We start from the raw sequence: 24,283 nt of genomic DNA on the forward strand, positions 1-24,283 counted from the left end.
TAAGCCTACCAAAATGTGTGAGATTAAAACATTACTGAGGAACACAAAAGACTTGAATATGTGGAAAGATACCATGCTCTTGGACAAGAAGATTCAGTATCATACAGATGTCAATTCTGCCACCAAATCGGGAAGGGTTAAATTGTAATACAGAGAAAAAAAATGGGAGAAAAAAGTGTGTGTGTGTGTGTAAAATCTGTGCGAAGATGTGATAATATCGTTTGTTTCCAAGCAAGAGAACTGAGGAGTGCCTGAAGGACAAAGAATAAGACAAAAACTTTACACTGTATAACCTTTTATACTTTCTGAATTCTGAATATTACAAATTATTCACTATTGCAAATACAACTGAAAAAGTAATAGTCTCTGCCCTTTTGCGTCGCCTTCTCATAGGTCGGTAATAAAACGTGTGAGATAAAACTCAGGAAAACGTGGGGTTACCCCTAGGACTGGGCACCACTGGCATTTTTAACTCTCAAACTTGTCCACATTGAATCTCCAGCAATTCATCAATTACAGTTTCACCCTTTTTCTGTTTAGAAAAAATTGCAGCTCACTGCCGGCGTTCATTTAACATCAAACATAGGAATGCTGCGTTTTCTAGGACTTGTCATTTTCAGCAATCAAACTACTAAAAACAATGCTATAAACAGAATGATGTCATTTGTTTCCAAAGACTATCACTACACTACAGCAACACGAAAATAATAAAAGCGACAAATTTCGTGGCAAACTGTAGGTAAGGCTGAGACTGTAATCCGCGAGTTATTTCAGGGTAAATGCTGCAGCCACAAGCGCCACTGCTGAGTATTCTTGGGGCAAACAGAAAAAGGGTTCCGTTTTCCTACCCTGGTACTGGTTCCCACAGAGGTTTCTGCCCTTGGGCTTCTACTCCAGTAACCAGCGATTCTCTGTATCTGCCCGTCTGCCTCACCAGCTTTGAGGGCAGCAGTTTGCCCTGTGACCTCAGTTCTTTGCCATATCTAATAGAGTTATTGCCTTTTAAGTTCATTAAACTCTTTTTCCTATTAGGACAGAGTGACAACTGCCAAATGCAACACATGCTGGACCAGAAACCAGAAGTCAAGACCATATTTTTTAATTTTGATAATGTTTCTTTGATGATTAGTGCTTTTAGTTTTTCACCTAAGAAATCTTTCCCTAGCTCAAGGTCCTGAAATTTTTCTCCGATAAATTATTCTAAAAATTTTTACAGTTTTAACTTTTATGTTTGATCTGTGATGGAGCAGGGACTAGGGGATTGCAACTGACTGCAGACAGACGAGAGAATTTTAGGGAGTGATTTTAATATTCTTTTGTGGTGAGGATTATATAAGGGTAGACATTTATCAAAACTCATAAACTGGCACATTTAAATGTATGCATCTTATTGTATGTAAATTATACCTCAATAAAGTTAATTTTAGAAATGAAGAAAAATAGGTCCAGTATAAAATGCAGACCACAAGACATGAGCTTGCTTGCTACCAAATTGCTGGGACTCCTGGCTGGCTTGGACAAAGTAAAATAAACAGTCAAAGGAAAGCCGAAGTCTATAAGGTTCACAACCACAGTATACATACTTTGTGAGAATGCCTCCCACGTGGGCATTAATATATGTATTTTTTCAGCTTAAGAAGAGACAGGAGACTTCATGTCTCCTCCACTCTCATCTATATCTCTTTCTGGAATTTATTTTGGTCCCACTAGTAAGATAGGTATCCATCTTTATTTTTCCCAAGTTACAAGCCAGTTTTTCTAACACCATTTAGGAAATAATCCATCTTTCCTCCATTGATTTGAAATAGATCTTTAATACGTATTCTATTCAGAGATACTTGGTTCCATATCACCTGTTCGATTGATATTTGCATCTTATTATTTTGCCACTAATGTGAATAGGAATTTTTTCTTACTACATTTTTGATTGCTTATTGCTGGAGTTTCAGAACATTTTTAAGTACACTTGACTATCAATCTATGCACAATTTATGCATTTTTGAAATAAAGTATTAAACAATGCTCTTTTTAATACAATATTTCAGATCGATACGTTTAAAATTCTTGCCACGTTGTTTTAGTCTGATGCTTACAGCATAGATCAGAACTACTGCCAGATAGCTAATTGGACTCAATATGATACAATTAATTGCGTCAAAAAATGTGATTTTTGCCAGCATGCGATATTTTACAATTCAGGCATTCTGAGTTTATGTTCTGTGAACTTGTGCGTACCTCAAGCATATAATGTTTTTCAGTGACATCTTGATAGTAAAGGGACAGTCAACATCCCATAGACATTCCTAGATGAAGAACCAGGCAGGATATCATCATCAACAGCATATTCCCAGCCCAACTGAAAAAGTTAAACAAGATCTATAGCGTTCCTAATTTTCAGGTAAAGAATTCTGCCATGTTCTCCTCTGAAAAATCATCCAAAACAACACAGAGTATAAGAAACAAATATACAGATTCTACTTTAAGAAAAATTTAGAGGAATCAGTGGATGATTGTAATAAAAACAACAAATAACAAGTGATGGCAAAGAGGTGAAAAATCAGTTTTACCAATTACTCATACATTGCTGGTGGGAATGTAAAATGGTGTGGATGCTTTGGAAAATAATTTGGCGGTTTCTCGAAATGTTTTAAACATAAAGTTACCATATGAACCAGCAATTTCACTCATAGTTATCTACCCAGAACTGAAAACCTACATCCACACGAAAACTGGTCCACAAATGTTCATAGCAGCACTATTCATAAGAGCCGAAAGAATAACCCAAATGTCCATCATGTGATGAATAAATAAAATGCAGTACATCCATACAATGGAATATTATTCAGTTATAAAAAGAAATCAAGTGCTGATATATGCCACATGAATACATCTCAAAAACATTATGCTAAGTGAAAGAAGCCAGATACAAAAGGCCACACATTATATGTATTCTTGAATTATATAGTGGTGATGGTTGCACAACTCTGTGATGGAAAACCACTGAATTGTATGTATACTTTGAGGAGCTAAATTTTTGCTTCGTTATTTCTGATAGCCAAAGTATGAAGATAACACAAGTGTCTGCCGACAGATGGATACAGAAAATGCAGTATGTTTATATGTGCATATATATGATAGAATATTATTCAGTCTTTGAAAAGAAGGAAATTCTTTCATTTGTGACAATATGGATTAACCTGGAAGGCATTATGCTAAGTGAAATAAGCCAGAAAGATAAAAGACAAATACTGCATGGTATCACTTATATGTGGCATCTCATAGAAACAGGGTCTGCAGGTGGGGAAAATAGAGGTTGGTAAAAGGCTACAAACATAGTAACTGTAGTTAATAACACTGTATTGTATAACTAACTAAAACTGAGAGCAGAACCTAAATGTTTTCACACACACAAAAAAGGATAATTGTGTGAGGTGATGGATGTGTTAACGCAGTGGGCGGGGGGAATCATTTCACAATGCATGTGTATCAAATTATCATGTATACCTCAAACATCTTACAGTTTTGTCAATCATACCTCAATAAAGCTGAAAGGTAAATTTTATCTCAATAAAGCTGATATAAAACATTGAGACACGTGTAACCTCAAACAATATACGAAGACATATTGTTTAGAGGAATTTTTATTGACTTAGCATAGGAGTGAAGGGCACAACTACCCTCTGTAAGGATACTGATGAAATCTGAAAAGGTTTGGGATGTGGAAACATCAGGTACTCTGGAAGTGGTGAGGTAGAAATCGGCTAAAAAGAAAGACAGTGCTTGAAAAAGTGAATGAAGATCAGTTCAAGCCCAAGATGCCAATTCTACCTGGCATGGTTAGGTGATTATCCACCCCTCCATACCACCACAGAAAACTGAGGTGTCGCCTTTTGCCAAATGCAACTTAAAAGTCTTTTAACTTGGACACCCTGGCCCCCGGGGGAGGAGGGTGGAAATGAGATGTGAGGCTAAAAACAGATTAAGAAGTCTTTGTAAGGAGGGTGAACTCCAACTCCCACCCCACCATGCAGCTTTCTTCTACCTACTCCCCAACAGCCAGGTTTATAGGCTCTGCCAGATTAGAAGGTCCTTCTAGAGAAATTACACTGTTCCAAGAATGATTCTGACAGACACTGACATTTAGAGTCCCAAAGGCAAAAAATAGGTGAATACACAGTCACCCTTCATAAGCCTACAAACTGACCTGCTGCTCCCACGTACTCAAGCTTCTAACACAGAGGCCCTGGACGTTGAGTTGAACACTGACCAAATCAAACTATGAATTGTCTCCCTGGGAAAATAAAGTATGCCTTATGTGTAGGATGAACGGTGTGGTGATCAGAAGGATGGCATGTGGCAGAAGCAATCTATGTGCACACGGTGAGGGAAGACTGCATTTCCTAGCCTCCCTTGCAGTTAAGTTAAGGTTATAGGAATGACTTCTGGCCAATAGAGAATAAAGGTGATTTCTAAGCCAGAGGTTCGGCATCCTTAGTACCATAATCACTTTTTCACAGTGCCCATAGGGCAAAACAAATAACGGACATTTCCATTTGTTAAATAGGTCCGAACAACACTATAGTAGCAGTTGGCGCCATGTCCAATAGTTATAGGTATGGTTCCCTAAAATTTTAAATATCCTGGGAAGCCCCTGTGAGTTCAGTGCACTGGGACACACTGGTACCCAGTTGGGACCCATAGTTTGAAGCTGTCTCCAGGCCAGTGCTTAGAAACACTGTAGGACACTCCAGCTCTTGCTTTCCCTGCCTCCTGAATCTTGGAAGTGGTACATTCCAGATGGCATAGGTACAAAATGTTCGAAAGCAATAAAATGTTAAAAGGATGCTAGGAAATAAACTTTTATTGAGTTAAGCCACTTTGATTTTTTAGGGTTCACCGTGCTTAGCATTGCTTACTCCAACTCTGTACTGTCCAATACAATAGTCATCTAAGGCTACTGAGAACTGAGAATATGGATAGTTCCACATTTTGAGATTTAAAAAAAACGAAGCACAGTAAATATTTTTTTCCATTAAACACAACTTTATTGTTTTGCTAGAACTACAATTCACTTTAACTGTTGTATCGTATAGGACATTGCTGATGTCTTGTAATACTTGTATAGAAACGTGCATTATTTCTAGTATTACAGATAAACATTTCACCAATCTAGTCAGTATCAACAGACTGATTCAGTTCAGATGATTGTCTTCTATGCACTGAAGCAACATCACGATGTGTTTACTTGGATATTTTATGTACACAGCACAAGTTAACGCATACCGATGCAGACAGCACAAGTTACAGCAATACCTATGTAAATCATAATCACAAAATGGGATACTTACTACTTTAATTATAATTAAATTTTCTAGGTTAAAAAAATACAGGAAAATATTTTTAAATTTTAAATGAAGGCATATTACTGAGGCAAAATTCAGTGCAATACAGAAGCTGGTACCACAACTATAAAGAAAAAACAGTAAAGAGGGTATAGTGCACGTTCACTGATGAATGGCAATTGCAATTTACTGCAGGCACAGCAACATGAAAAAGCTATCTGCTGTATACCAAAGTGTTAAAGATACTACACTAGACAATATTTAAAACAATATCTAACATTTAGTCATTTTTCAGCAACGATATAGTGAGTCTGGTAAATATTCTAATAGTCAAAAAAGAACCCATGAAATTAGTCATATGAAAACTAAATTTCCAACAAAAGAATTTAAACAATTTTTAACAGTATTTGAGCTTGTAAACTTGGCCAGCTATAAACCAGTTTGAATTCTTGCACACAGACAAAAAGAAGAATCTTAGATGGAGAGATAATAAAAAAATTTTAGTTAGGGTGATTCAGTTAGAAATTTATGACAAAAAAACTTTAAAAGACATTTTTTAAAAACTGAAAATTTCAATTAACCTAATTTTGCTTACAGAATACAAGAAGTTTCTAATAATATCAAAGATAAATTGATTCAAAGAATTCATCTTTAGCATTAGATGAGTCATGTAACATAAGACACTACCCAATGAAAACTTTAGGTATTCTGTCTCACAGAATATCTAAATTTACAAAGAAATGTCAATTCATTGTCTAAAAACTCAAACTCATGACATATTTCTGACAATTTTCCATCTGTCAAAGAATTTTAGCAACAGAAAAATTCATTTCCATCATAAGAATGGGATTCCAGCTATCTTAAGTCAAAAGACAGATATATTGGGATTTTAAAGCAAGAGAATGATGTTTCCCTCATTGCTCTGTTCTACTTTAATATTAAAAAGATTTGTGCTCCATTTCTGAAGTAGACTCCAAAAAAGAGTCATGGATACAGATGTTAAAATTCTTCAGTATATACATGTAAATGCTATAAAATAATCATTTCCAGTTTATTGTTGAAGTTTATTGTGGAATTGTTGAAGATGTTCCTTGGTTGAGTTATCAAAGAATTTTACAGAAATTTCCTGTATTAGTAATTCCAACTTAACATTTTCTTGAAACAAAAAGAATGACTGCCGAACATTCAATAATCTAAGACAAAAAGGGGCAGTGCGATTCATGTTTCTCCCTAATATCACACTGTACATGAACGAGCTAAAATTTGAAAGTCCTCAGAATGGGAAAACAGTGTGACCTACTTACTGCAAAAATGCAGTTAAAATTAAAATATTTCATAAAAGTAAAAAATGAGTTTACACATCTGTAACATCGATCAATATGCAAATTTTAAATGTAAAATCACTGTATAAATTGGCAGCAAAAAAAGACAAATGTGAAGAATGGTTTGTTGATATTGATAAACTTAGTTTTGTTTACATTTAGGCAGCCTTGCTAAATTTGATGTTAATTATACTGAGTTGACAGTCAGTGAATTTACTTAAACATAGTTTTGAAACTGATAATGCTGCTGCTCCAAAATCAAATCAGTTCTAATAAACAGATGAGCAGGTTTGTCAATGTGGATATAAATATCAAACGAAAATCATTTTTTGATATTTGATCCAATCACTGGAAAACTTTAAGTATGTTTAGAAAAATTATATCAATCTACTTTTCAACTCTAAATCTATATATGGATTAAGTATTTTAAGTGAAAATTTGGTGCGTGAATGAAGATGTGCTACAACTATAAAATACACACTGGGTTTTGGAAACAGTGTAAAAAATAATATAAATTATCTCACCAGTAATTTTTTACACATTACATGTTGAAATATGGATATATTGGGTGAAATAAAATAACATTCTTCTGCTGTTTTTACTTTCTGAAAGTAGCTATGAGAAAATCTGAAGTCACACACATGGCTCACATCAGATTCCTATTGGACAGGGCTGCAGTAACTGGAACACCTGATCAGTGTTTTAGAGCCCTCTTCTTAAATGAGAGTAGTCTAAGATTACCAGAAGTTTGAAGAAAACATCCAATGCGAAAGGTAGAAAACAGGTAAAAAAAAAAAAAAATTTCAGCAGACAGATAATGCAGGGAGCAGAACAACACTAAAAGACACTATAGCAGCATCCTCAGAGGGAAAAACAGTCAACCATGAAACAGAAACAGAATATTGTTAAAAAAAAGAACACAGAATAAGAAAATGCACTTGGAAATATGACAACAGAAATAAAACATTCAAGACATTTAGTAGTAGAGTTGAAAGATAAAGTTAAAGAAATCTGCCAGAAAGGAGGACAGAAATCAAAGACAAGGGAGAAGTGATGTCAGGGAAGATGGCAGAGTTGGTGGTGCCAGGAATCATTTCTCTACTTAGACAATTGTACTAGCAGAAATATTTAAAGTGCCTATTTTGAAATACAGGAGTCAGTTGTAAAACTTGTAGCTTCCAGAGGAAAACCTGACTAGTAAGCTTCAATTAATAATCATGGTTTTTAGCTTTCAGCACAGTAGCAGCTACCCATCTTTCACCAGCCAATCCTGTGGCAGGTGGCTGTGGAGAGGAAACCCACACTTCTAGTTCAGCTTGCTGGAGCCAGAGCGGGCAATTTAGACTTTTTCCTCTAAATTTCAGAGTCCTGGGTTCTGACTTTGGATGGCTTCTTCTGATCGTGGAGGAAGAAGAGACACAGAGGCAAGTTGCCATTTTTCCAACCTCCACTAACTAAAGTAGCTTCCAGGGGGATTTAAAAAACAAGAACACCTGTTAGGTTTTTTTTTTTTTTTCCTTTTTTTTTTTTTAGGACTTTGAAAAAAATGCATCTAAGGGCGTCATTAGAAAGCCATTACTTCTGCCCAGGGAAAGACAAGCTCAGAAAAGACCTGAGAAAACTTTAAGCATTCACCACAGACTAGTCCTCAGCACAGAGACACCCTAAAACAACTTTTTAAAAAATTTCTAGAAAAAAGGAATATAATCTCCAGAGCTACCAAACTGTAAGATTCAAAGGTTCAGTTTTCAACAATAAAAAATCATAAGACATACAAAGGAACAGGAAAACATAACCCATTTAAAGGGATAAATATCAACAGAAAATGTACCTGAAGAAGTCCAGAGGTCAGATTTGCTAGACAAAGACTTTAAAACAACTGCGTTAAAGATGCTCCGAGCCAAAAGGTGGCTCTGATCATGTTGGCAGATCAAGGGAGGAAAAAGATTCTTCAAAACAGAAAAAACTGGGGAATATGTATCTATTAACTGCTGCTTTAGAGAGGAATGCTCTCCTTAGTTCTATTTTACAGAGAGACTATAAACATCATGACTATCAAGGGGGAAACCACCAAGAAGAATTACAGATTTAGCAAAGCTTGTAGGTTGTCAGAACCATTCTATAGGGACACTAGAGAACTCCAACCTGTAACTCTCTCAGCCTTAGAACCCACAAGAAAAAAGAGAGTCCAGGAGAAAGAGGTCTCACCAGTTGTTAGCAGAGTGGAAACTATTTTGCTAGCAAGTTACAACCTGAGCACCAGAACATGCATTTCGGACAGATACTCACAAGTGCCCCAGCTTTGGGAAAATGCTTCCTTAGGTCAGACCTTTATAGCCATCAACGTCTCCACACAAGGAGAGACCCTAGGAATGTGCTACACTTTATAGACAACAATATGACAGTGTGTTTTAAGAATCTTAACATGTTTCCCTCTTTAATGAAGCAGTTCCACACCTGAGAAATGATTCCGAGGAAAACACAAAACAGTAACAAAAATAAAAGTCCCTATCAATACAATGCAGGTACTGAACTGTGGCAACAAGCAGTATAATTGACTCTGTGAAAATTAATTAAAAAAAAAAAAAAAACCTCACTCAAAATGGAGTCGGGGGTGCTCATCATTAAGCCAATGCTCATTTATCATTCCAAAAATCTTAGAGCCCTTAAGAATTATACTAAATCTACTCTGCGTGTGCTCTAAAAATGGAACAGAGTCTGCATGACAGCACAACTGTTTACAAGAAGGTTTACTAAATATTTTAAGCTCGCCATTAAGACCTACTGTTCAAAAAGATTCCTTTCAAAATAGTACTGCTTGTTGACAATGCACCTGGTCACCCAAGAGCTCTGATTGAGATGTACAATGAAATTCATGTTGTTTTCATGCCTGTGAACACAACCACCAATCTGTAGCTCATGGGTCAAAGGGTAATTTTGATTTTCAAGTCTTATAACCTTCCTAAGGCTATAGTTGCCACAGATAGCGATTCCTCTGATGGGTCTGGGCGAAGTAAACTGAAAACCTTCTAGAAAGGATTTGCCATTCTAGATGTCATTAAGAACACTCATGATTCATGGGAAGAGGGCAAAATATCAATATTAACAGGAATTTGGAAGAAGTTGATTCCAACTCTCACAGACGACTGTAAGGCATTCAAGACTGCAGTGGAAGAGACAACTGCAAATGTGGTGGAAATAACAAGAAAACTAGAATTATAAGTGGAGCCTAAGGATGTGACTAAATTGTTTCAATCTCCTAACAAAACTTTAACAGATGAGGAGCTACTCCATACGAGCAAAGAAAGTGCTTTCTTGAGATGGAATCTACTGGTGATGATGCTGTAGGACTGTTGAAACAACAGCAAAGAGTTTATGTCAACATAAACTTAGTTGACATAGCAGCAGCAAATTTTGAGAGGCCTGACTCCAATTTTGAAAGAAGTTCTACTGTGGGTAAAATGCTGTCAAACAGCATCACATGCTACAGAAAAATCATTCATGAAAGGAAGAGTCAATTGATGTGGCAAACTTCATTGTTGCCTTATTTTAAGAAATTGCCACAGCCACCCCAGCCTTCAGCAACTACCACCCTGATTAGTCAGCAGCCGTCAACACTGAGGCAAGATCACCCAGCAGCAAAATGATTATAACTCACTGAAGGCTCAGATGATGGTTAGCAAATCATAAATTTGACAACAGGTTAATATCTAGAATATATAAAAAAAACAGCTACAACTAAAAAAAACTCTTCAATTAAAAGAGGCAAAGGACTTGAATAGACAATTCCCTTAAGAAGATACACAAGTGGTTAACAAGCATATGAAAAGATTTTCAACATCATTATAATCATCAGGGAAATGCAAATCAAAACCGCAACTGTTAGAACCGCCACTATCGAAAATACAAAAAATAATGTGTTGTGAGGATGTAAACAAACTAGAACCCTTGTGTACTGTTGGTAGGAATGTAAAATAGTGCAGCTGCTAATGAAAAACGGCATGAAGGTGCCTCAAAAAGCTAAAAATTGAACTATCATATGATTCAGCAATCCTGCTTCTGGGTCTATACCCCCAAACACAGAAAATAGATCTTCAAGAGACATTTGCACTCCCTTGTTCAGTGCAGCATTAGTCACAATAGCCAAGAGGTAGAAACAACCTAAATGTGTATCAGTGGATAAACGAATAAAAAAAAAATATGGCATATACATACATGGAATATTATTTAGCCTTTAAAAAGGAAATCCTATCATATGCTATAAAGATGAACCTTGCCGACATCCAGCCAATTCCTTTTCTAGGTGTTTACCTAAAAGAACTGAAAGCAGGGACTCCAATGGATATCTGTACAACAGTTTATAGTAGTGTTATTAACAACAGAGCCGAACTAGTAGAAAAAAATCTAAATGTCCATTGACAGATTAATGAATAAAGAAAATGTAGTATATACATACAATGGGATATTATTTAGCCTTTAAAAGGAATGAAATTCTAACACATGCTACAACATGAACCTTAAAAACGTTAAGAGAAACAAGCCAAACACAAAAGGACAAATATTGAATGAATCCATACATATGACGTACCTAGAAGAGTCAAATTCATAAGAGAAAAAAGGTAGAATAGTAGTTACCAGAGGTTTGGCAGAAGAGATAGTCTGGAGTTGGTAGTTAATAAGTAAAGTTTCAGTTTGGGATAACAAAAAAAGTTCTAGAGATGAATGTGGTGATAATTGCACAACAATGTAAATGTACTTTATGCACCGAATTGTATACCCAAAAGGGGTTAAAATGGTCAATTTTATGTTGTTATGTATATCCTACCATGTTAAAAAAGAATTCTAAAATAATAAGAATAAATTCATTGACAGGAGAAGGTTTATCTTGTGTGACTTGAAATTTCTTCGATAGAAACTCATTAAAACATTTCTAAAAACATTAAAATCATTTTAAAGTAAACATCCTGGAACAAGCCTCTTCTCAAGAATCTTACAAATTTAATTTTTTTCTATAGATTATATCTTACTAGGAAAAGAACTGGGCTTTCTTTCCTTTCGAAAAACCCCAAAACCTTCAATAAGGGTGAATGATTCTCATAAGCTATATTCCTTTCAAGGCTAAATGTCTGTTTGGTCTATTTCGCATGAACTATGCAGATCAATTTATCATACAGCAATATTTAAACTACGAGCTTTGGGGAGTGAGGGCGAAAGGAAAAAAACAATAACGCTACCCAGAGGTAGCAGTGCAAACCTAAACCCATAGAACCACAGCAAACATTGCTGTCTCAGATGAGCATTAAGGATCACTTCATTTCAATAAGCCAAAAGTTTTCTGGTTTAGGTCTTTTTATAGACACTGCCTCAGATTTCAACTTTAGGAAAACAGCTGAGTCAGTGGGACTCCTCCAGAACCTCATGACTGACCTGAGACCTAATCGACTTAGGGTTTTTAGTTTTTTCACAGTTAGAAACTATTATTCAGACTCCACCAATAAATATCAATGAATTTAATATCAATGAAATAAATAAGGAATAATCCACTGAAATCCGTATCCTTTATTCCTTTGAGGTCTAATCTCACAACATAACACTTAAGTGAAAATTTATTCTGTATTATTTCTACCCTTTTTTCCTGAATTTTACTTAATATCAATAAAGTCTCTTCAGATTTTAGGACATGTATTCTCTGGAAGGTAAGTGTTTTGAATATCAAATTCCTACAGCGGGCAAGTCAGGTTACATAACAGAACTTTGCAAGTAGGAGCAGATTCCCTACCTAAAGGTAGCAGCTGCCACCCCAAACCTGACTGCCCCACTGAAATATGGGCCCAGTGTCGTCAGCCTTTATATTTTTCAAGAAAAACCTTTTTTTTGGTATGAAATTTCCTATTTTTTAAATGGTGGCAACCATTACACACACACACACACACACACACACACACACATCCCTACCTTACCATGCGGACCAACCAAAACATGCTACAGGGCCTAAACTTAGCTTGTGACCCTTGCCATACAGAATGTTTATACTCCAATTACAGGAAGCTATACTTGGTATAGGAAAAAAATTTTTTAAATAGAACTCTCCTTTGCAAAAGGCAATTCGTCCAGAATAGTTCCATTTTCAACACCCGTTTCCTCCCACCACCCCCCAAGCTCCTAATCTATTTTCCTAGGGCTGTGCCTTTCATGTCTATGATGGCTCAAGTGCATGCCCTATAGATTCCCAATTCCCTTAGCCAATGCCCAAAGGAAAATCAGGTTAAGGTGCTTTGTCCAACTAAAACATTCCCTGAAGGCAAACTTGCTTGAACTTCATTGACTTGTTTCTGTTTATACCATTCTAGCATCAAATATTCAAGTATTCAAGGCATCAAGTATTCAAAAAGTATACTGCATTCTCACTAAGCCAGAAGTGCAGTATCCTAAATGAGTAATTTTCTACTAGAGAAACCTGAAAATTCCAATGGATCAAAAATATTTAACTTATATCCACAGCCTCAGAAAATATTGGAGGTCCATAAAAAAAGTTAGAAATTATTAGTCTCACCCTTTCATTTTACCAGTTCAGAAACTAAGATTCAGAAAGGTCAAATAATTTTCCCAAAAATCATACAGCAAGTTGGTCGGCAAACTGGGACAGAATCCAGGTTATCTGACTCCACTCAGGATTCTATTGCACTACATGATACTGAGAGGGGAAACTAGGGAAGCTAAAAGGGAAATCTTCTGAAGAAAAGCAGTGAAAAAGGTAGGTCCTGGACACCCCTCCTCTGCTTTTAAAATTCACATTTGGCTGTTTATTTCACAGGTCATGCTACTTTCACTTTCTACATGAATTTACCAGCCCTACGAAGAGGGATGAATGAGAAAAAGTGTATTTTTTCCAGCTGCCAATCCGTTAAAGTTGCAGCTACTCATCAATGTTATGGTAATTTACATCCCAGGTTTCTAATGAGACAATTTTGACTAAATTTCCTCCTACCATAATATAGTCCAAGAATTACTCTCCAGAGTGAAATCCCCTATGTCTGATGAGGCCTGAATTACTTTTAAATGTCTTCTCACATTCTTTACATTCATATTCTCTTCTTCCGGTATGAATTTTTAGGTGTTCTACAAGGATTGAGCTTCGACTAAAGGTAGCTCCACAATAGTTACACTCATACGGTTTCTCTCCAGTATGAATTCGATGATGTTCATTAAGAGATGAGCTTTGACTGAAGGATTTTCCACATTCTTTACATTTATAAGGTTTTACACCAGTATGAATTCTCTGATGACGACTAAGGAGTGAATGGGTAGGGAAGGCTTTCTCACACTGATTACATTTGTAGGGTTTTTCTCCTGAATGAAGTCTCTGATGATAAATTACAGATGTAAAATGACTAAAAGTCATCCCACAATCATTACATAAGTATGGTTTTTCTCCAGTGTGAATTCTCTGATGTCGGGTAAGGCAAGAATTCTGTCGAAAGGCTTTGCCACATTCACCACATTTATACGGTTTCTCTCCAGTATGAATTCTCTGATGCTTGGAAAGGGATGAGCTATGACTAAAGGATTTTCCACAATTGTTACACGTGTAGGGTTTTTCTCCAGTATGAATTCGCTGGTGTTGAATAAGAGATGAACTGTCACTAAAGGGTCTCCCACATTCTTTACACTTATAGGGTTTCTCTCCAGTATGGACTCTCTGGTGTTTAATGAGGTGGGCAGTTAAGGTGAAAGCTTTTCCACAATCATCACATTTGAAGGGTTTCTCTCCACTATGAGTTCTGTGATGGGGTGTGAGTGATGAACTGTCACTGAAAGCTTTTCCACATTCATTGCACATGTAGGGTTTTTCCCCAGTGTGAATTCTCCGATGTTTGGTCAGTGAGGCACTATAGCTAAAGGCTTTTCCACATTTGCTACATTTATGGGTTTTTTCTCCAGTCTCTGTTCCCTCTTTACTCAAGGTCGCATCTTGACATTCATTTTTCTGACATTTCTCACAGAGAGAGTTTTTCCTCTGAGCAAAGGATGCACTTTGAGTAAAGGTTATCCCACAGTTATTGCACTTCTGGGACTTATTCCCCAAATGAATTTTCTGATGTTTCTGATGTTCGGTAAGTGATGAAGAGTGACTTAAGGTTTTCCTGCCTTCATTACATTTCCGTGGCTTTTCTCCAGTGTGTTCTTTGCGGTTTTGAATAAGGTCTGAATGAAAACTAAAGGGTTTCTTGCATTCATTATACCTCCGAGATTTCTTCCTTAAATAGACTCTCAGATGTTTAATTATATCTGAAGTTTCTTTGAAATTATTTCCAAAGGGGCCTTTTTCTGGGTCAAATTCCTCACCCTTATTGCCTCTCCCATGAGTTTTCTTTTGTGTGCCTGCCACTTGCGAATGTCCCTTATTGCCATGACCCTCCTCTAGTCTGCTGTAACGTTTCCGGGATTCTCCCATCGAGCCATGACCACCACCAGTTAGGCATCTTTCTATTATTTTATCCAAAGTTGATTCTTCCATAAGAACATCTTGATTTCGAACAGATCCCTTCAATCCACCTCTAGAGTTACACTCTAAAAGAAATAACACAATATTTCCTGTTTGCAATAAAGGAAGCTGCTGTATTTAGGGCTGAAACAGGAATAGAGGCAGTAATGACTATGAGGAATATGGCTTGGACGGTTCTCAAATAAGCTCATAAGACAAGGAAGGGAAATCTGATATAGGGGAAAGTAGGGAAACATAGGGCTTAGGGAAACTATTGAGGAAGATAAAAAGTTTATGCTTTATAATTAGAAATGCAAGTTCTCACCCTCATTTCAAATTTGTAGAATAGGTTCAAACATATTCCCCCTACATCTAATCTACTATTTTTCAATCATGACAGTGCAAACATTTATTGAATACTTAACAAATACCAGGTTCTATTATCAAGCACTTCACTTGTATTTCACTTAACCTTTACAATAACATTATGAAGTTAACCTGTTATCCTTGTTTTATGGATGTGACAACTAGACACATAAATGTAAGTAGCTTTGCCCAAGGTCACGTGTATTATAAGTGGTAATGTCAGATTTTTAACCTAGTCTGACACCAAAGCCTAGGCTTTTGATCTCTATACCATACTGCCTCTCCTCAAAGCAGTCAGACAGCACTAAGTTTATAGGTGTTAATCGCATCATAGATATGCAACAACATCTATGCTAGACTTTCAAAAGTTACCACAGTCTGGCCCCGTGAACCTTATGGATACTCTAATCAGACATCCATTTACTGTCCTATTACTCTACAGCATTTCAATCATATTATTTTAGTCTTAACACTTCATACTGCCTAGAATGCAATCCCACAGCAGTTTCACTATCACAAACATAAATTTGACAGGGCCTAGTGTTCAAGTCCCACCATCTCTACAGAGCTTTCTCTAATACTATACTGTTTGCACCCTTCTCAGAACTCTGAATTCATTTATTAACCAAATCATTCATCTGAGATTGCTTTTGTCACTTTTATAAAACCATTTTTTAAATGGATAACTATAAAACTCAAAGTCTTATTACCCAGAAGTTAATGATTAAAAATTGTTTTCTTCTAGAAATTGTTCTTTATTTTAGAATAGGAAAACTATGCATAATATGTAGTGTTATGCTTCTCATTCATAATTCTTTCCCATATCATTGGTAATTCTTTCTAAAGATAATTTTAATCAGTTATATAACAATCCATCATTATATATTTACATTATATTAATAAAACATATATGTTCTAGTTTACTCAGTTATTCCCTTATTGAATGTTTATCAAAAAATATTTCCCTAGAAGACAGTCATAAAAGTGGAATTACTGAACCAACGGGCAGAGGAGTTATACCATCACATGATGCATGATGAGAAATACCTGAGTACTCCTCTCTGGTAAAATAATCTTTCTTTAAATCTTTGTGTCCCTCTCAGAGGGCGGATAAACATCTATTCTTTGTTTGGTAGCAAGAAATAAGGGCAGTGGTGAAGGGATGAAACTGCTGGTCTCCATCTGCTAAAGAAGCAGACTACTTTGTTCATCATGGCCTCAGTGTATTTCATCAACTAGAGCCCTTGAGAAGCCTAGGGAAGGAAGTGCCGCATTTTCTGCTATGAAGCCTCAATTGACTAAGCACAAAATATTTTTTTAGTGGCATCTTTGATCTTGCTTTTTTATTTAAAAAAAATTTTTGTCTCAAAAACTAATCACGTGATTATATTAGTGCAATGAAACGTTATTAATAAATTAATAAATTTGGTCTTAATCGTCATTACGAAAAAAAATCTTTGTGAATTTGATTCATAATATAGTACTGTTGCTCTAAATGTCTATTTCATTGTTGACCAGTGACTTGGAACATTTTTTCACATTCACAGATATTTTAATTTTGTCACCTATCTGTTCAAGTTTTTCACCCATTTTTCTAACAGACTCAGTCTTCCTTATTGATTTGCATGAGCTCTTTCCTTATATATAAATTATGGCTATTGACTGCTTTGTCTGTCAAAAACTTTTTATTGCCTGTAATAAATGACTTTTTAAACAATTTGTACATCTAAACGATGCTTCTTTTACATAGTGTCTGTGGGGGAGGGACATATATATACCAACGCTGCTAGATTTTACTCAAAACGTTTTTAGAATCCATTTTTGGAATTATTCTCCCAAATGCTTCTTAAACATAAGACAATTGCTGTCTTTTATCTGTGTAACTATACTGAAAAGAGCCAATAGATTGACTAAAATGAATGGTTAAGAAGATGGAATAGAGCAAAGCGAATTACTGTCTTAGTCAAGGTATTGATATATAAGTAATTAATTTTTTAACTGTAAATTTTATATATTTATTGTTAAATTTTAAGATAAAAGGATAAAGAAAAAGTATGATCCCTCAAAGATAACCAGTGCGAACATGAATGTTCTCCATATTAAAAATCCATATATATCTATATATTCAAACATATACAAGTATATGTACATTTTTTTTCTTTTTAACGAGTAATAGGATTATGCTATACATGCTGTCCTTTGGATGAATTCCTTCTTATCCTTCAGGATTTAACTCAAATGTCAATTAAGCCCTTGCTCCTACATTTTCTCATTGCTCCTTATACATGCCATCATCATAGTATACATCCCATTACTAACACTTTTTGTTTTGATATCTGTATCTATGGCATCCATAAAAATGCACCTCTCAGGTATCTCCTCCTCTGAGGTGCTTACCTAACAGCACCTGTTGCTGTACTATGAATCCACCATGGCATTCAAACCAAGGCCACTTTCTCACAGCTGGTCGCAGTCAATGACAAGTATAGCGGGAACACTTAGGCCTATTTCTGAGACATAGTACTCTGGGAGGTGCCTCTGGCTCACGAACTATTTTTTGGCATTGTCAAAACTTTCTTAAACTGCACTTCGGTCTAAGACTCTTCCTACCCAATCTTCCTACCATCCTTTCCTCTCTCATTCACAGCTTTCAGACCTATACCATGCTCTGACAACTCTCCTAGCCTCTTGCAGCTCGCTCCCTATTTCTCTTCACTAGAATTCTCTCCAATAAGTCTCTGGCATCTACTTCTCAGAGAACCCAAACTAACAGAGTCTCCCATTAAAATGAACATTCCAAGAAGGCAAGGGGTATATTCAAAAGGATGTTTAGAATATACATTTCAAAAGCTCTTCCCGAATGACTTGGTAAGCAACTTTTTTTGATTTCCTTGTTTACTTTTCACCAACTCACCTGGTTTGGAGCCTTTTGAGACTTCTTTTTCCAGCAGCCATGGCAGTTCAACCCACTTTAGCTGAGAAATCAAATCTAATTTGGAAACTGGAAAGCCTGCTCATAGAGAAAAATAACAACAAAGAAAAGGCTGTTTTTGCACAGAACAAAGATATTCCAAAATTTACACACAGCCTCCAGTTCCCCAGGGAAGAGAAGATGCTATCGAATACAGACATCAATACTGGAATCTGAGGAGAAAATGGGGGAAGGTATGGCCTTGATGACAGCAAAATCATGCTCAACATTTCCAATTCAATGAAGCAAAGACTTTTTTTTGGAGAAAACACTGCAGAAAAGTCCAGTTTCAGGACCCATTTCTAGGATTAGTGTGGGCTCACCCCCGTATGCCCAGCCAAAACAGTTAATAGGACTTATCTTTCAATAATAGTGGACAAAAAGATAACCAGCTTAGATGCTAGATCATGAAGAGATGTCTTTACCCAGAAATTCCAAGTTCCTAAAGTTCTCCAGTAGCACTTCCTTATAAAGTTGCTTTTGAAAAGGCTCCAGCTTCTTCCACTCTCCTCTGGAAAAGTTCACAGCCACATCCTTGAATGTCACGGGTCCCTAGAACATCAAACACAGTCTTTTTGCATCACATTATTCCCAAACAGATCCTGAGGGTTTAGAGAAGTGGTTAGGATATAAAGTATTAATTTTGAGATTATTTAAGTTTTTAAGGATTCCAAAGCAAGCTAGAGGTAGCTATTATACAACCATTACAAGTGATAAAGAACAAGATTATAACACATCCTTGCCTTCTCCATTTAGTCCCTGGTGTGAAATACTATAAAAGGATTTTCTGGAATGTACTAATATTGATCAATTTCACTCTGTCACATTGATTTCTTGGATAAACAGAAAAATGTTAAATGAAGGATATAAATTACATTCCCAAACCCCAATTCAAGAATTAATATATAATCTAACTTCAGGCAAAAATTAAATACTTAAGAGTAACAACAGTGACCACATTCCAAATTTTAATTTCCAATGACAATTAAAAAGAATCTGTGTTCAATAACATACTGACATTTACAATGACTCCAAATTACAAACAAGCACAATAACTCAAAGTACACTTTCTTTAGCATTCTCTCATTGCATTCTGAGAGAGTAAAACAAAGTGGCTATTAGCACTTGTATTAGCTCCCTGTGGATGCTAAAACAAATTACCGTAACTTTGTTGGCTTAAAATAACAGACATCTCTTCTCCCATAATGCTGGAGGTCAGAAGTCTGAAATTAAGGTGTTGGCAGAGGTATACTGCCTTCAGAGGCTCTGAGACAAAATCTGTTCCTTGCCTTTTCCAGCTTCTGGTGGCTGCATTTCTTGGTATTCCTTGGTCTGCAGCATTATCACGCCAGTCTTCACATCCCTGTCTTCTGTTTGTGTGTTCAATTTCCCTCTGCCTCTCTTATGAGGACACATGTGATGGCATTTAGGGCCCTCGTTTCAAAACCCTTAACTTAATCACATTTGCAAAGACCTGTCTTCCAAATAAGTGACATTCACAGGTTCCAGGGATTAGGAAGTAAACATATTTTAGGAGCCATTATCAGCCTACTATAGTAGTATTATTCATTATTGTGAATAAGAAATTTTTTTTCCTAGCCGGTAATTATTCGTATATAGGAAACCTATTGATTTGTAATCAGCTACTTTTCTCAACTATTACATGAGTTTCAGTACTTGTTCAGTTGAGTCTGAGGTTTTCCAAGTAGGTGATATCATCTGCTAATAATATACATTTGCCTCTTTTATACCAATACTTATCTCATTTCTTTCTTACTGCATTAGTTAAAATATTCAGATAATGCTCAATAGCAGTAAGGTTAAACACCCTTATCTTTTTTACCAACATTATGAGAACTGCTTTTTATTTTCCAACACTATCCAGCTGAGGATGTTCTTTTATCATGTTAGGAAATAATACAATTCTATTTTCACCTAATTTTATTAGGAATAACTGTTGAATTTTAGCAAATAATTTTTTGTTTTTATTAGACTCAGACTTGTGACAAATTCTAACTGAAATAAAATAGCATGTGAAAAGTGACCTCGAAGAAAAGGAGATTGTCTTAATTATTCTATCTAGCATTGTTATACCACTCAGCAGGAGCTCAATAAATACTTAGAATGAAAACCAGTGAAAGGAAGCTTACCCAGGACTCTGTATTTGGAAGGACAGAAACCATTTTATCTTCTTCAGGATTCTCCTCTTGGGAAATTACAGAATCTTGAGAGACTGGATCTAGGAATGAGGGGGGAAAAAAATCCAGTCTTTCAAATGGATTCTTCAGACTAGAAATTCTTATATGTCTCTGGAGAAAAAGGTCATAAGAAACAGAAAAAAGTTTTTTCCACTTTTTAAAACAGAGAGAATGGCCACAGATAGTTTCCTATTAAAACCCAAGCTTTTCCCTTATCCTGTAAAATACTCTTTCAATTCTAAGCTCAAAAAACAGATTTCATTCATTTCATCATCCACAGTTTAATGTATTTAATTTGCATAACAATTATTTTTAAGTTTTAAGATGTATTAAGGTAAAACAGCATATTTTGTTGTTCTCTTCATAGTCCTACCACAAATGCCTTGCACAAGTCACATTAAATGAACTGATTTCAAAAAATAAAATAAAATAAAATAAAATAAAATAAAATAAAATAAAATAAAATAAAATAAAATAAAATAAAACAAAACTGATTCCACCTCTGGAATCAACAAGATTCCTAAAAGTAGAAACTAGGAATCTGAACCTATGAACTAAACGTATTATTCTGAAATGTTAACAGCTCTTCTAATAAGGGAAAAGTCTTTTTTAAAATCGTACTTCACTTTCTTAGGCAGCTTATTGATTAGATAATCAACAGAAATTAAGAATCAGAATTATGCAAAAAGGATTATTTTAAGGAAACTGTCCTTTCTTACAGGATGCTAGAGCAATCAGTTCATGAACTTTATTGCAGGGGCCTCCACACAGAGGCACTAATTTTGTAGAGGCACCATGTTGCAGTCACAGACAAGTTAGCAGTCAGGATGCCAAATTTTAGATACACCAAAGAGCTGGGTGACCACAAATTAAGTCTGTGGTGGTAAACACTATTTCCACATTTATCTCAGAACTCCTGGAAGAATACAAACTGTCCCATGTATGTATTGAGAACCTTATGGTAAATGATATACAAAAATACTTGGAATATTTGTATCACACGATAAAAGGCAGAGCTGATTCAAACTCAGTCCCACCTCCAAACTTAGTCTCCTCTTTAGCAATAAATTGCTTTCTTTTGGGGAGTGTACTCTCACACCCTGAGATCTCTCCCACATTCTCCCTCCAGCTATAAATCTCACCTTCCTTTTCTTCAAGCATTTGGGTCAAATCCTCTATTAAGTTCACCACTTCCTCACTATTCTCAGGATGTTGTGACTTTACCCAAATCCTGATCTCCCCAGGCAAAATGGTCAGGAATTGCTCAAACACCAAAAGCTCTAAAATCTGTTCTTTCGTATGGATGTCTGGGCTCAGCCACTGAGTGCAGAGCTCCCGGAGTTGACTCAGGGCTTTTCTAGGTCCAGCCTCTTTTGAGTAACAAAACCACCTGAATTTCTGTCTGAAATACTCCGGGTCAGTCATGTTTCCTCTTGCAATAGCGTCTGGATTCTCAGAAGTATCCATTCTTAGGACATTGTTTTGTTCATCTGAGGCCAGAGTTTGAGGCTCTGGGGAGATGGCTGTCATCTTGTCCAAGGCGACTACAGTTTACACTGTGTATCACCAGCAGGGAATTCAGTTCCTTTCAGACAATAGTTGAATATCAATACAGTCCACCAACAGGCACTATACACAGCAAAATATCAAGTGTTCCAGGGATTCAGTTTATGGTCTTGCAGAAACTGTAAAGAAAAATATAAGATAGTAAATAAGTCAAATTGTTAATCCTAAAAACATTGCTCTTGGTTTGGTTCAGATATACGTATACATACACATACTCTCAGAGACCTATGACAGTCCTACTCAACTACTGTATTAAAGGAATAATTTTCTTTGAAGGTGAAAAGCTGAGGAATTACTTAAGGGTAATTAAAGGTACCCGACAAGAAAACAGTTTCTTCAGACTAGCTACTCCTCATAAGCAAAACTGATCTGAAAAGGCTCACTGCTACAAGAGGACTCAGTCACAAACCCATTCAACAACTGCTGCCCTCCCTCAGTGAATGGCCACGCATTTCCCACCAGTTGCCCAACTCAGAAGCCTGATTTCATATTTGCCTCTCAAATTTCTCACATAATAACCAAGTTCTGGCAGTTTTATTTCCTAAGAACCTCTCCATTCAATCCTACTGAAACTACCTAAGTACAGGCTTCTCCGATCCAGTCTCACACTGTAGCCTATGATCCTGTCCCTCCCCACTGTCTCAAGATAAAATTCAAATGCATAAGTTATGCATGATGATCTAGAGACCCTGCCCTGATGACCTCACCTCCTGAGCTCTAGCTGCCCTGATGGACACTGCAAGTCATAAAGAAGTATCCCCTTTCCCAGACACTCATTATCTCCTTCCATCCTTTGCACTGGAGCCATTCCTTCCCTTGGAATGCTGTCTTCTTTCCTTCTCTTCCCAAACGTTTATTCGTTTTTTAAAACTCGACTCCTTTCAACTGTCACTTCTCGTGCAAAGCTTTCTGATTCCCAAGTGCCTTTTGCAGAGAGCCTGTCCTGTGTCGCCCGCATTCTTTCATTCTACAATAACTGAACATCTACAATGAGCTGGGAATGGGGCACTACGGATGCAGGCGTGGACAGGTCAGACGCGGTCCCCATCCTCACAGAGCACCCAAGAAATAACAATACAGCCCGAGATGTGCTATCATGCGTCCAGTGAGAGGGCACGCTCCTCCTATCGCAACTATGGTAACAAGAATTACCCGCCTCCGAACACAGAACCCGGACCACCGTATCCATGACGTCATTTATTCCTCTGCCAAATATTAAGTACCTACCGCCGTGCTGGGCACCTGGGATTTTACAGTGACTAAGACACTTGTCTCCAGAGAGCTTATAACAGGCACCGCGAAAATGTTACGCATGCAGAAAGTTCTCAAACGGGGAGTAGGTGGGGATTTGCCTCACAGAGGATGTTGGCACTGCCTTAATCCATTTTGGTATCACAGCTGGGGTTGGAGGGGGTGCTACTGGTACCTAGCGGGTAGAGAGCCAGGGATGCTGCTAAATATCCTGCAGAATACAGGACAGCCCCTCCCTCACGCACACACAAAAAGGAATTTTCCCACTCAAAATGTAAAAGTACCTAAGTTGCGAGACTCCGGACGCAGGGAGGGGATGGAGGAAAGCTGTCATTCAGGAGATTGCCCACGTCCCACAGGAGCTGAAGTGCTGGGAGTGTACCGTAAGGTCGGTCGGCTGCCCTCCGCTCCCACCCCACCCAAGTGTGCCCTCGGAGCCAGCGACCTGGCCGCGACCCCCCCAACTACGGGCCCGGTACAACCACTACCTGCATCAGGACCCGCAGCCAAGACCAAGACTACCGCAGTGAGCTTCTAGAAGCTGGTCCTGCAGCAGCTGCGCGCGCAAGTCGGCTGGGGACCACTGCGCCTGCGTAGGGGCGCAGAACTACGATTCCCGGAATGCGCTTGTCTCGTTTTGCGAAAGTCCTGTCCTTTCCATAGGCTCCCAACCTGGCCTGTTGCGCACAATCTTTGGAAAGCGACTGGTGGGCTCCGCCACAGAATTATTGCTGCGCCAGAGGCCTAAAGGCCTAGAACCTTCTCGGGCTTTCATATCTATG

At 37.1% G+C, this 24,283-nt stretch overlaps 1 protein-coding gene across 3 annotated transcripts; it reads right to left on the reverse strand.

Moving 5' to 3' along the window:
* Positions 1-5,022: 5,022 nt before the first annotated feature.
* Positions 5,023-24,062, reverse strand: ZNF483 (zinc finger protein 483). 3 transcript variants are annotated; one of them, XM_023525169.1, is made up of 6 exons: positions 23,990-24,062; positions 21,827-22,369; positions 20,637-20,725; positions 18,912-19,038; positions 18,430-18,525; positions 5,023-15,235 (listed from the first exon to the last, which is right to left on the reverse strand). In XM_023525169.1, exons 2-6 carry the CDS (start codon positions 22,212-22,214, stop codon positions 13,671-13,673), a joined length of 2,265 nt encoding a protein of 754 aa, XP_023380937.1. In that variant the 5' UTR covers positions 22,215-22,369; positions 23,990-24,062; the 3' UTR covers positions 5,023-13,670. The 3 variants fall into 3 exon arrangements, with proteins under 3 accessions (XP_023380937.1, XP_011381973.1, XP_011381974.1); XM_011383671.2 differs by lacking the exon at positions 23,990-24,062 and adding an exon at positions 23,786-23,940; XM_011383672.2 differs by lacking the exon at positions 23,990-24,062 and having other exon boundaries at positions 22,075-22,169.
* Between the last annotated feature and the right edge of the window lie 221 nt (positions 24,063-24,283).

Source organism: Pteropus vampyrus, unplaced genomic scaffold, assembly GCF_000151845.1.
Source record: "Pteropus vampyrus isolate Shadow unplaced genomic scaffold, Pvam_2.0 Scaffold535, whole genome shotgun sequence".
NCBI classification, from domain to species: Eukaryota; Metazoa; Chordata; class Mammalia; order Chiroptera; family Pteropodidae; genus Pteropus; species Pteropus vampyrus.

Bases quoted from the DNA above. Each gene is read 5' to 3' on its own strand.
- ZNF483 (XM_023525169.1), bottom strand. From the start codon at position 22,214: ATGACAGCCATCTCCCCAGAGCCTCAAACTCTGGCCTCAGATGAACAA. The intron at 20,726-21,826 runs GTGAGATTTATA...CCTCATTCCTAG, and splicing joins AATGCTTGAAGAAAAGGAAG to ATCCAGTCTCTCAAGATTCT. The intron at 18,526-18,911 runs GTAAAGACATCT...CTCTATGAGCAG, and splicing joins TAGGAACTTGGAATTTCTGG to GCTTTCCAGTTTCCAAATTA.